This window comes from Papio anubis, chromosome 19 (genome assembly GCF_008728515.1).
Source record: "Papio anubis isolate 15944 chromosome 19, Panubis1.0, whole genome shotgun sequence".
In the NCBI taxonomy this organism is placed as follows: domain Eukaryota; kingdom Metazoa; phylum Chordata; class Mammalia; order Primates; family Cercopithecidae; genus Papio; species Papio anubis.
Window position 1 is genome coordinate 47,738,760 of NC_044994.1, and position 13,564 is coordinate 47,752,323.

The following is a 13,564-nucleotide window of genomic DNA, read 5'->3' on the forward strand; positions in this document are numbered from 1 at the left end:
CCTCGGAAGATATAGTCAGTTATGGTACTGCTTATTTGAAATAGTAGTTCTTTTACTGTTGGTGTGTTTAAAGAGAAAATTCAAACACTTATAATCTCCCAAGGAGACTAGAGCCTTGGGCTCTTGTATCTTGAAGCCCTGTGAGAAAAATGACCATTTTAGTTCCTTTCATACTGAGCTAATTATTCATTTGAGGGCTGGCTATGTTCAAAACTACTCAATTTCTAGTAGTATTGCTTGTGCACTTACTTATAATACTTATAGCTGTGTCCTAAATAAAGGAACAAACTTCAACACTTTTTCTTCTAATAGGAAGTGCCCTGCAGAAGATTCCAGAGCCAGCTGGCCCCTGGAGTCTTTCTCACTTGCTCTTAAGCACCTGCTTTAATGGTGACCTCAGTTCTATATCTCAAGATTTAGACATTTTGCAAAACAGCTTTTTAAACAAAAACCAGCTGTTTCCCATCTAGACTACAGGGGGAAAATTTTGGGCAGCTTACAGAAACATTACCCAGAGACTACCATTCTCCAATAACTTTCACACACTTCCAGCTCCAAAAGAGACCCGTCCGTGTGCAGAAGCCACAGAGAAGGCAAATGTGAAATTAAAATGTGGAAACTCAATACCGTGGTTTTTGACAATGTGTCCAATTAACTGCTTTAAAATGAATGTGGCTATTGTATCAGGACAATGTTCCCCCAAAGATGTCATTTAACTAATATTGGACAGATCTTTTGGTTAAACTCAACTTTATAGTTCTAAGATGATTTATGGATATAGAGGAAGCTATAATTATGCATAACTGTGAATGTCAACCAATTAGGTAGAACCCTCACATTACAGAACATGTAATGCTACAGCTTTTTTTCAGTTCTCACTCCTAAAGCTGCTTTGCCTAAACCCTCTTCTTACTATGAACCCATTTTCAACTTCTGTTTTCTAAGCAATTAAGATACTTTTGATTTGAAAAATTTACAGCCACAATAAAAGTTAAAATAACACAACGGCCATGGAATGTGAAAAAATATAAAATGGCCAAGGCCTAATCTTGGCTTTTAAACGGTGCCAAGTTGCTCCAGTATTTTCTGTTTTGGTATGAATGACATAACTGAATTACTTCATGAGTTGCTACTTTAATTCCTAAGGGTGGAAAATTCCATGAGTTAACTTAATTTGGATGTAAAAAATATACATGAAAGCTCACTCTTCCTGTGGACTCTCATGTGAAATATTCGAGCCAATTGCTGGAGCTGCTGTGCTGTGGAGGGGCTTTTCCCCCAGTGCAGCCCTGGCTGGCAAGCTGCAAGGGCTGGTATCATCAGGCAATTTTCTTATTTCCATTTGGATGCATGAGCCTTTATTTTCTGTTTTTGTTTTTAAATCATGTTTATTATATGGCTCTGCAACGCCTTTTCTATCCTGTCTCTAAGTGTTGAAATTCTATGTGGACTTGAATATGAGCTCAATGGCGTCTTCTCCGGGAAGCATTTCCTAGCAGTCTGAATCACTTCTTAGGTCATTTCATAATTCTACCTTGCATTATAGTTAGACCCATATTTGTATTATCACCTACCAGGATAAAAGGCCTGTAAGATCAGATACTTTCTTTTACATGTTTATGAATCCCCCAAAGCATCTGAAGCACAGCAGATGCAGAAGGGCTGAATGAACATACGTGTATTTTCTAATATATACAATATATACTTTTCCCTCCAGAAAATCTGCTTTCTTGAGAAAATAAGAGTAATATTATATTTTTTTAAATGCACAGTTGTGCCTATTCCAAATTATGGATAGTTTAAGATTATGTCCTTGTAACAGTTCATTTAAAAAATGATGATTACTGTGCTACTAAAAGTGTCTGCCTGCTTTTGCCTCCAAAATTTAAGAAGAAAACCATGTAAAGATTTAAGAATATCATGAGGTTATAGGGTCTATTTTAAATATACGTGTGTGTGTGTGTGTCCTTTACATTATAAAACTGGGAAAGCCAATAAGGTTTCTGTTTTTGATTTATTTAAAATTCACAGCTCCAAGATGCAAAACACTAGAGAATTAGGATTTGTTTGTCCTAGGTGCAGAGAAAGCAGGGTTTTGAGGTAAATATTCAATGCCAGACTGTCTGTTTCAACATCATAGGGTCTGAATTTGAGTAAAATATGTATTGATGTGGAAAGAAGGGGAAATACCTAAGGTGACCAACTGCATTCACATATGGGCATGCACAGTGTCCTAATCACTTTTCTTAGGGCTTGCTGAATAGAGCTTAAAGGATCTCACCTCTATTGCTATATGCAGAATCTTTTGACTTTTCTTTAAATTAATATAGAAATATCAAATGGTGAGCTCAAGGATTCTGCAGCTGTTATCACTAATCCATGGTTAAAAGAATTTCTTCAAGTTCTTTTTCCCTTCTGTCCTTTTTCCCTTTTCAGTTTTTTAAAAATAAAGTATGATATTGATAAAGATCAAAACTTTCAGTTGAGCTTGCTAATCTGCTCTCCGAAATACTTGACAGTTGTGGAGATTAGGAGAGATGACAGAACACCAGAGAAGGCAAATATCCTAATTTAAAGAAAAACAAGATAGTAGCTATTGAAAGATGATGTTGACCACCAATAGCTTGGGTGAAATTCTGTAACAGGCTATTTAGAAAATAGTTTTGAAAGTGCTCTGAAACAGAGGAATGGCCTCTCAAACTCAGTCTGTTTCCACCAGAGCAAGGCCTTCTGGACAAGACTCATTTCCTGCTTCACAGTGAGTGCTGCACGCCTGGCTTCTGGGACAACGCTACAGACACAATGAGAAAAGGTTGGCCACACAGTGTGTAAGGAGGGAGACAGGACCAGCTGAGATTAAACTAAGGACAGAAGACAGCACACGTGTAGAAAGAATGTCTGTAACACTGAGCCTCATGGCCTTCTGGTCAATTCCCTCCCCTGAAAATATTTTTATTGGTGGCTTTGATGTGGGCATTAGTCACACCCATCACATCTGCCAGCAACAGAGATGGCAGAGTATGTGACTGAATGAGGACTTCAGGGAAACTATTAAACAGGAATCAGACTGAGGCTACAATATAACATTCAATGAGGTTTCATGAAGTTTTGTACAAACACAACAAAAAGTACACAATGAGACTGGGGAGCTATGTGGCTTACGGACTTCAGCTGATTACAAATTGAACATATATCAGCAGGACAATGAAAGCATCAAACACAGCAAAACAGAATTTTGTTAGGTGGCCCTAATGAAGATACAAGGTACTGAATGGGGGAGGAGATAGATCCATCCTAGTCCACTTCATCCTTCCTTAAGCACTGTGTTCAGTTTTCAATTCCACACACTAAAAGGTTCTTGTGGAGAAATAGGCATCCTTGCTAAACTAGGGAGAATGCACTGGGAAGCGATGGAGTTCATGACAGGGAGTCTGAACTTTTTTTCAGGTTAAACATTTGAAGATACTGATGTTTCCTCTAGAGGAAAAAAACACTGAGTAGACTGTCTTCAAATAACTGAGCTTCTCAAGCGCTTGTTGGACTTGACTTGCAGGCAATTCTATTGGGCAGAAACATAAGGACTGCAGAAAAAAGCAAATTTGGGCTGGACCTAGGAAGAACTTTCAAACATTTGACGAAAATGGACTTTGGGGGCATTTGGAGCACCCTTGAAGGAAGGAGGTTGATCAAGGCTTGTTGACTGCTGGGCCAGGGAATCTGTAGGAGGATTTCGGTAGAGATAATCTCTTAAATTCCCTGGGAGTCCATGGGAATAACTGCTTAGAAATGAAGTATGCACTCAAATAGACATAGAACTTTATGGAATCAAAACCTATGAAAGGCCAAAAGGAGCAAGACTGAAGATGCTGATGCCTCTGTTGATCATATCTTTGTTGAAGAGGTCCACACAGAAACAGAATTTTCTGAATCCTGCTGCTCCCATGACTATATACCAGTAAATGCCACATCACATCAATGCCCACTACCCTCTCTTTTTGCCAAATATTATTGGCAGAGCTAAAGAGCAACTCATTGCAGGCAGCCTACGGCCAACTAAAGAGTTTTCTTGGATTTCATTAGTTAAGTCAGAGTAACAGAATGGTTTCTAATATCTACCACTCACAGTTGTGAAACAGTTATGATATTAGGGTAAAGAGGAAGTCGGCTGAGCAGTGTAGGATATAGCACAAGGAGTGCTGGTCTGCTTGCTGTTTTGTCTGGTTTCCTTTTTTGTGTGTACGGCAGGGTCTCACTCTGTTGCCCAGGCTGGAGTGCAGTGGTACAGTCTTGGTTCACTGCAACCTCTGCCTCCAGGGTTCAAGCAGTTCTCCTGCCTCAGCCTCCTGAGCAGCTGGGATTACAGGTGTGTGCCACCATGCTCGGCTAATTTTTGTATTTTTGGTAGAGACAGGGTTTTAGCATGTTGGCCAGGCTGGTCTCGAACTCCTGACCTCAAGTGATCCACCTCCCTCGGCCTCCTAAAGTGCTGGGATTATAGGCGTGAGCCACGTGTCCAGCCTCTTTTGTCTGGTTTCTAATCCTACTAGTGAGTACCCATGGTTTGGTCACTTCCCCTTCCTAGGCCTCAGTCTTCAAAAGAAGGGCAATGGGTTAAGTGATTTCCAGGGCACTTTTAGAATCTAAAATTCAGTGGTCTGAGCTCTTAACTGTACAAGGAAAACTACTTGAAGTTGTTTGTCCTATGAAGCCCTGAGAGGTAAAAGCTCTCATGTATTTAATGTCAGTTAAATAAAACGATACTACCTTGCCTAAGGAATGCTCTTTTGAGAGACTGCGTTTAATCCAAAGTAAAACTAAAATTGTTACTGAAAAGAGGAAAACTGGGCTAAGATCCACTTTTATTGGTGGTTTCTGAAATGGGTTCCATACCCTCCACCTGCAGGACTCTGGAGGATGCTGTGGAGGACAGGTGTGTGGGGTGAGTTGCACGTGACTCCCCCATCCCTGAGTCAACTGGAAGAGTTTCTCATAGGAGATGACCACTCTTCTACCAAACCACCACGTGATCTTTCACTACTGGATAGGAGTCGGGCCCTTGGTCTTTTAGAGGGCATAGCAGACTGGCAGGGAGCACTCTGCTTAAACACACACCTTTTCCTACTAGTCTGTGAATTCCTTGAGAGCACAGAGCCTGCACTTGGTAACCACGGATAAATGTTATTGGAATGAATAAACAGACTTTAAACAAAAAGGACCTGAGAGCTACACTAATGCGATATATGAATAGCAGAGGGGATTTTTAGCTCAATGATCCCATCATTGCTGACTCTATCAACAAATAAACAGGAACACATAGAGTCACATAAAGACAAGTTTGATGTGGGTTTTGTTCTTATTCAGTTAAAAAAGAAGTTAGGTCATTTGAAAGGCTTCTTTTCAGGTCTCATCTGTGGATCTGAATACTGAATGAATAACAGAGAGAATTATATCTGGAAAATTGCCCTTTCCATAATTTATAAGAAATCTAATCATTTAATATCAGGATTAATCATGGAGGTCTCTGAGGCAGAGAGGGAATCATACTTGGTAAGAGTTTCTAACTAGGGTATTGAAGACCTGGCTATTTCCTTATTCTCCCACATTCAGAGATTTCTGCTTTAATTTTGGAAGAAAAGTGGGTAGTTATAGTAAGAAAAATAATTTGATAACTTAAAATTTGCTACCTCAAGGACCCTGGTAGGGAGAGTTCACACCTCTGAGGCACTCAGCACAAACATGTTGGTTTAAGAATAAGTGGAGAGACAATGTGAGTTTTAATCCAAGCATGCCACCACATTGGAGGGAAAGTTCTCTGTCTATACATTTGGGAAGAGAGCTGCTCTGGGAACCCAGCCATGGAATACCTGGAAACTTCTTTTGCCAACCAACACTTATCAAGGTTTGAAAATCACAAGCTCCTAGCATTTAAAATAAGTTCTGAAAAGGTGTTCTTATAGATAATCTCTGGAGAGTATGCTTAGTAGTAAAAAAGAGCATTGAATTTGGAGTTGATGTGCTTGAGTTTAACTCCAGCTGCATGACTTGAGACTAACTGCTCAAACTTCTAAGGCTCACTTTACCGACACCTGAAATGGCCACTATTATCACTCTGACTGGGCTGTTGCGAAGACTGCCTAAGACAACGCATGCAGAGCGCCTAGCAGAGGGGCTGCCAACTCACACTCAGAAAATGTTAGTTTCCTAGTTTCTTTTCTCCAGTTTCTATGGATGATCTATTTACGGGGGTCGGGGGGAGAGAGACAAAATATAATATGTGGGACTCGAGGAATTTACAACAGTTGGTAAGGCAGAGTCATATCTATAAAAGATGCACAGCTATGCGGAGCTGGGTAAGATAAATATCTAGAAATGGTATGATTCATAGGGCTGTAAGAATAGAGAAAAAAATGGCTAGCATGGGTGGGGGAGCAAGGGAAGGCTTCCTGGAAGAAGAATGATTTGAGTCAGTGCTTTGAAAATGGGTGGGTATTAGGTGTACAGAGATAAGCAGATAGGGCTGGACAAGACAGAGAGATACAAAAGTACCGAAGGAGAACATACGGGGTGAATTCTGGTAATATGCCCAGCCTGGTCTTGCTGGAAGACTTGTTGCAGATTGGAAGAGCTCAACATAAGGCTTTCGGTAAATGGTAATGGGCTTCAAACACTGAGCTAAGGAATTGGTCTTTATCTTGTAGATAATGGAAAGGCAGCCAAGGTTTTTGAGCAGGAAAGAAGCATAGCTCAATAATATTATCCAGAAAGCTTGCAAGTATACAAACATTCACTCTCGTGTTATGAGCCATGCCGCTGTGAAAAAAAAAATCCCTTTCATTATACTAATACTTGGTAAATCACCGAAGACCTACTTCAGAACTCCAAGGAAAACATTTTATGAATCAAAAGCTAAGGACAATATGTTAGCAATTAAATGAGATAACATAACAGCCGAGGCAGAACCACAGTCTTCCCCACCACGATTTCAAGCTGCTGCAGAAAGAAATGCTTATATCACCTTCCAAGTTATCAAGCCATTTTGTTTTGATTTTTGGAAGGCGGGGAGAGAGGAAACGAGAAGCGTACAGAGGTTTCAAAGCTGTCTATTCTTTAATCAGAAGGAATTACTAAGGAGAGTTAGAAAGGTGATGTGCTCAAAACAAAACCGGGACTGGGATGAATATCAAGTTACTGCAACTCGCTTCTGCCCAGAACAACAAACGAAGGTGTGTAGTTGGGAATGAGACTCTCACCAGTGCTCTCTGCTGAAGTTTCCGGTGCATACCTCCCACGGCTACTTTATTTACTGCAGCTGGCCAAAGTTTTATAGCCTGTTTCATGTATTAAAATTCAAATGTGGAAAACATTACCAGTATCCTCCTTGAATTTTTTTGTTGTTGGGGGTAAGGGGGTGAGTTTTTTTTTTTCCTTCCCCTTAAACTTCCTTTTTATTGTGGAATGTATCAAATGGTCAAAGGCTAACTTCAGACTGATTAAATTCAAAAACTATTTCCTTTGTTCTTATGTTTTTGTTTTAAAATGCATACCAGTTTGCACCGGAAAGATAGGCCAAACCAATCCTTTTCACACACATTAGTGTTTCAGGCTGAGGAGCTCAGATTCTGGGGACACACTGAATGGTTTTCAAGAAGAAAGGACAGAGACTGCAAAACCCCATTTGGTTCAAAGGGCAGCAGGGTGATGACATGCCATATCTTTGGAGTTACGCTATGATCTGGTTGGCTCTGTGGCTGTCCTTGATTGAATATTAAATGTCTTCAGAGGAGAAAACAGGAACTCTTCCTTATCAGCAAAACTGGTGGCTTTATTGCTTGTGTGTGTGTGTGTGTGTGTGTGTGTGTATGTCAAGATCAAATTAAAGGGGTTTCTATGTAATACTGGCTAATTATTTCCTTTTTTCTACCATTCTATTCCACCATCTCACTTTCCCTTCTACTGAGGTCAGTCCAACTTCCTATCTCCAAAAATAATTCTATTCTTTTCCTCCCATCCCACCTCTGAATCTGACTCAAAAAGGAGGCAATTCAAAGGTCAAATAGTCCCAAAAAGCATGTATGTATAGTTTAATATTTAAAAGAACCACTTAACCTACATCTGGTATTTAAGAAAAACTTTACATATTTATGGAAAAGACTCTGTCTCTGAAGCAATGCCCTGGGTGCATGTTACATCCGTTTAACATATGCAAAATGAACACAGCTACAGAAATTAAACTATTTTTCTCTTGATTGAGAGCAGATATACAGAAATGGTTATGTGTCACAGATCTGGCTTTTAATAAAGCCAGATTTCTTAATTAAAAGCAGTATTGTTTAAACATTGTAGTTAAAAAAAAAAAAGCTGTACAAATGAAAATCTCATATTATATGCATCCCAAGTGTATTTAACACATTACCTGAGGCCAAGCTAAATTAAAATCTAGACTTTTCTTCTGTAAACTCTAAGCAACTGCCATGAACATATAAACAATTTTTACTCAATGATGAATTTTTAGGGCAGAGGTCAAGGAAAAGAAACAAAGATTTCTCTTTGGCATTCAAAAATATCTTTCCACATTTTAGATGTGAGTTCATTGCTTCTATTTATAAACCAGTATTTTTGGTTTCAAATTGGTTGCAGATTTCAGTACTACACTGTTCAGAATGGTACTCTTAATCTTAGCCTTTTATTAAGAGAAACTGAAAGATGGACAGGAGAATACTACTGAGTAAGAACTTAAAAAAAAAAAAAAAAAAAAAAAGACCCTCATAATAATTTGTATGTATTTTGCATTTCCTTTTGGGACCATGCTTAAACGAGAAATGCTACAGTGATAATGGAAAATATACCTTCATCCAAGCAACTTTTAGCGAGCCTGTAACGGACAAAACAGGATACTAAGGTGCTTAGAGACCAGGTAGAGCTTGTGAGGAGCAGAACTACAGAGAATCCCTGGTCAAGTTACATTCTCCACCACTCTGGTCACCTTATTAATTGTCATCACTTAATATTCTATTAAGAAGAGTCTCTGAATCTTCATAATCATCCCCAAAAAGAATTATCTCCAAAATTCTTTCAAAAGTAATGAGGAAAAAAAAATCACAATTGTAATATGGACAAATCTGCTTAAATATAATTCAAATAAAGACTTACTCTAAATAGGTAGTGATAAAGCTACTCTATTAAATTACACAGCCACACACAATGTATTTATACAAACAAATATACCATGTATTTCTATCTCCCAGACTCAGAATTGACAGATACTATTTTGGCTTCTTTAATTAAAAAAAACCACTAATATTTGAATTACTAGCAATGTCATATTATAATATGAACTCAAATTGTACATTTTGGCCAGGGTCATCAAAATGAATAATTTCAAACACCAACAATCACCCAGTAATTCACTCTAAAACGGAAACATGTGTCTGCACAAAAACTTAAACATGAATATTTACAGAAGCATTATTCGTCATAGCCAAGGAATTGGAACAACCCAAATGTGTAATGTGGTATGTCCATACAGTGAAATACTACTTGACAATAAAAATGAATGAAGCTCTAATACGTGGCAAACTATGGAAAAACTGCAACAGTCATACTAAGTAAAAGAAGCCAAGTCAAAAAAGACCACTGCATGTTGTATGACTCCATATATTCAAAATATCCAGAATAGGTAAATCTATAGACAAAGTAGATGAGTGGTTGCCAAGGGCTGGAAGTGGAGGGATGGGGAATGACTGCTTAATGGGCACCAGGGGTTCTTTTCTTTTTGCAGGGGGCAAAAATATTCAAAACCTAGACTATGGTGATGGTTGCACAACCTTGTGAATACACTAAAACACTTGGAATGTACACCTGAAATGGGCTCATTGTATGTTAAGTGAATTATATCTCAATAAAGCTGATTTTTAAAAAAAAACAGCAACAATAGTATCGATACCTGACATTCTAACTCTATATGATAACTATAGAGTCTATAAATTTCATCACTTACCATGAGTGAATGTCTGTTGGCTGAAAGAAGGCCGGTTCCATACCCTGAGCCCAGACCACCCATGGCTCCATTATGAGAAGGTCCAATGATTCCATGCATGTCCCCATGACCACCAGGCATAGCTGTGGATGGGCCCACTGCATGGTTCCGGAGAACATGAATAGCATCATCCAGTCTTTCTAAACGATCTTCAATTCGGCTTTGCTGTTGGTCAACAAATAATGTAAAATTTGATTTAGCTCAAAAGGGGTGCCTAAATTACATAAGTAAAACTTTAGTTGGCAAAAAACACACTGCGGGTTTTTCCTTAAAACAAATGTTAATACAAATAGTGTTGTTTCCAGAAAACTGGTAGAACATGTTAATGTTAAAATTATAGAGTTATTTTTTCATGAACAAACTAAATTCAATAATTATTCCAGGGCATTATAACGTACATGTGCTATATACGGTACTGCCTTTTGAAAGACAATTTAGATTTATAAGAGAAAAATGTTCACTGAATTTAAGGAACTTTCTGGCAGGTATTAAGTTAAAGAGTTTTAAACAATTAGCACTGGAAAGATGACCTATTTATAGTTTCTTAATTAAATTATTTTCCTGAAGGTATATTTCTTTGGTCTTCCCTATGGTATAAGACACAGTGCTAAGTATCAAATCAGAGACAGGGAAAAGCAAATGGATGATAATTCCTTGTTGAGTTTTTACAGGGTGTTTCTGGCTTTCTGTCTGTCATCAAAACCAGTGGGTGTGTGGTGGTATGTGTGTAAGGGCCTCAAAATGGTTACAGAAAAAAATTATATAAATTCTGTCAACTAAAGTAGCATAAGATTTTAAGACTGAAGAATCACAAACACTTGAATCAATTGTTCCTTGGGGGCATCTAACTGAGTTCAAAGCCCCAACCACAGTATAGAATTCACGACTTTAAACCATTAAAAACCAACCAACCTTTGTTCATCCTTGCCATTACGATACTAGTTTTTCATGACTAGACAATACCTATAGTTTTTAGTGAAGAAAAAGTGTGTATTCATTTTAAAAATATGTATTCATTTTAAAAACTGTGATCAATAATGGTATCAAATACCATTGTCCACTGTACACTATTTAAAATATGCCATCTCATTGATTCTTGTTTCACATGTGTACGGGCAGGCAGGGAAGACATTATGATCCCTTCCATACAGACATGAAAATGAGGCTCAAAGACATGAAGTGAATTAATTACATAGTGTCACACTGCTAGGAAATGGTAAAGTCTGAGTTTGAATCTAGGTCTTTTTATTTTAAATCTAGTGACTCTTTGTACTAGATTATGCTACAATCGACTTTGATTTGAATGGGCTGTGCAAACACGTGTACCAGCTCTACTGCATGAGAAAAACCATTTCTAATTATTCTATACTGACAGGATGAATGTGTGTCTAATATAGTAGTCTATGGTACAGAACATTTTGATTTGGTGGGTTTGGGGGTTAAACTACCTTCCCTAGACTGCTAGCTTTGCTACGTACTTGGCCTTGGAAAAGTTACTAAGCCTCTTAGAGTGTATGCTTTTTAATTTATAAATATGGGAATGATAATACACACTTACTTCTGAGTGTAAATATATGCAGGAAAAGAAATCATACATGTGTCTATCACAGTTTCTGGCTCACAGCTTCCTGGTAGAGAGAGCAGTTTCTGCTTGTGAATCTCTTCTTCAGTGTTCAGAATTCAAACAGAATGGAAGCTGTGGTCCATAACTATACACCTCATCTTTACAGTTCTATAGTTGGATGAAGCCTGGTTTTGATGAATAGGACCCAGAGAATAACTGACTAAGGAAAACACTAAAACAACTAATTATTTGGATGTGGTCCACAGACTAATTGGACTGGGTAGTGTATATATGTTTCACTGTCCGGTTTCCTTTATTGGGTAAAATGCATAGCTGAATGATTCATACACTATAGCAAGGAAGAACACAACAAAGGAGGGAAATCCACCTTTGCTTTGCTTTTCAGATTTTCCTCAAGATTAAGCTGAAAGGGAAGTATATAAGACAACACTAAGGCAGACAGATAAATCTATGTCTTCTTCCATGTGTCATCTCAGGATATGAGGGAGAAAAGAAAATCTCAACCCCGAGGAACTAAAAGGCTCCTCTCCCTCACTGCTATTCCTTCCCACTAGATTCATGTACCGCCTAAATGCTGCACAACCAGCGTTGTTTCATGCATATTTCTGGCCCCCACCATCATGAGGAGAGAAAGACTGAAGTGTCAGACACTGAATCATCATGTGAGTATTTATAATAATTAATTTCATCCATGGAAATTTTCAGCAATTCCCTCCTGGAAGAGTAGGCATTTCTCTACCACGAAGGATACCAGTGGGTTTCTACGAGAAGGAAATCTCCTGTAAATTTGTTATTCTGGAAAGTAAAGCCGAGGTAGACGAAATCAAATGTTCCAGGTATAGGACATAGCTGGAGTTCCAGCACTCTGATAGCAGGAAAGTGATTTAATCATTGACAGGGATCTTTCTTAGAGATGGGGAGGAGACCATTGCCCTTCCAGGATTTTATCTGGTACTTAGATATTTAGAGCCCTGGGGCTTCCATTACAGTAGTATTTGGGTTCCCATTTCCAAATAGGAACAAGCATAGCCTAATGACTCTGGCTCCAGCAAACTTGTGCGCTTAACACTGACTTAAAGTTACTAACAGGGAAAATCAGAATCTTGGAGAGTGAAGGAGACTGAACAAGAAAGAACATGACCTGGAAATGGGTGGAACAGAGGTTGGCAAATGAGACATACCAAAGAGTGTAAGGGTCCTTCATAATTAGGAGACGATGAGGCCTGTCCTCCATTTCTAGACCAAACAGCTGTGCCTGCTGATATTAAAATGGGAATTTCAATCAGATCTAGACACACGTAAAAAGATGCTTGCCAATATTTCAAACAGTCCTGTTGGAGACGGCAATGATGATTTTCATTTAAACAATAAGGTAAATGCATGTAAAACTTCCCATATTAGAATTTTGGGACAAGAAAAACATTTTAAATGTAAAATATGTAGACTTTACACAGACTCACAATTCCCCCAGGCTGGCTGTCTCCTAAACGAGAATATTTAATTGATTCCGAATTTTGGTTAGAAGGGTTCCTGTGGAAGAAAAACTATCACTATGGAGTCAAGGTACTTTTAAGGGTACAAAAATGGGATTTTGTTAGACCTTCATGCAAGGCCAGTTTATGTTAAACCAAAATTCTTGCACCAATGGAAAACAGCTTTGCTACTTGTTTTTAAAACAATCTTTAGAAAAAGATAAATCTTGAAAACCTTTTTAAGAGAATAAGATTAGTTATCAGTGATCCACTAAGCCGGAAATTTAAAGTCAATATACAGCAACAACTATAAGTTTCTTCTGAAGAAAGTAATTTTTTTTTATGATTCACTAAACTTGAAGGCTAAAAAAAGACTGCTGTTAGAATACATATTACATGTCTAACCTACAAAATAAAAAACACTTTAAATTTAAAATAATACACATTCACTGTAGAAAACTTGGAAAATAC

General features: G+C 38.2%; 1 protein-coding gene across 38 annotated transcripts in view; it reads right to left on the reverse strand.

The window, feature by feature from the left end:
• The window catches only part of TCF4 (transcription factor 4), a 366,024-nt gene that overhangs the window by 20,881 nt on the left and 331,579 nt on the right, over positions 1 to 13,564 (reverse strand). For all 38 annotated transcript variants that reach the window (XM_021930149.2, XM_021930143.2, XM_021930171.2 and 35 more), the window contains 2 exons: positions 12,803 to 12,879; positions 9,998 to 10,201 (listed from right to left, as the gene is read on the reverse strand). In XM_021930149.2, coding sequence (XP_021785841.1) covers positions 9,998 to 10,201; positions 12,803 to 12,879 — 281 coding nt within the window. The remainder of the gene's footprint in view (positions 1 to 9,997; positions 10,202 to 12,802; positions 12,880 to 13,564) is intronic.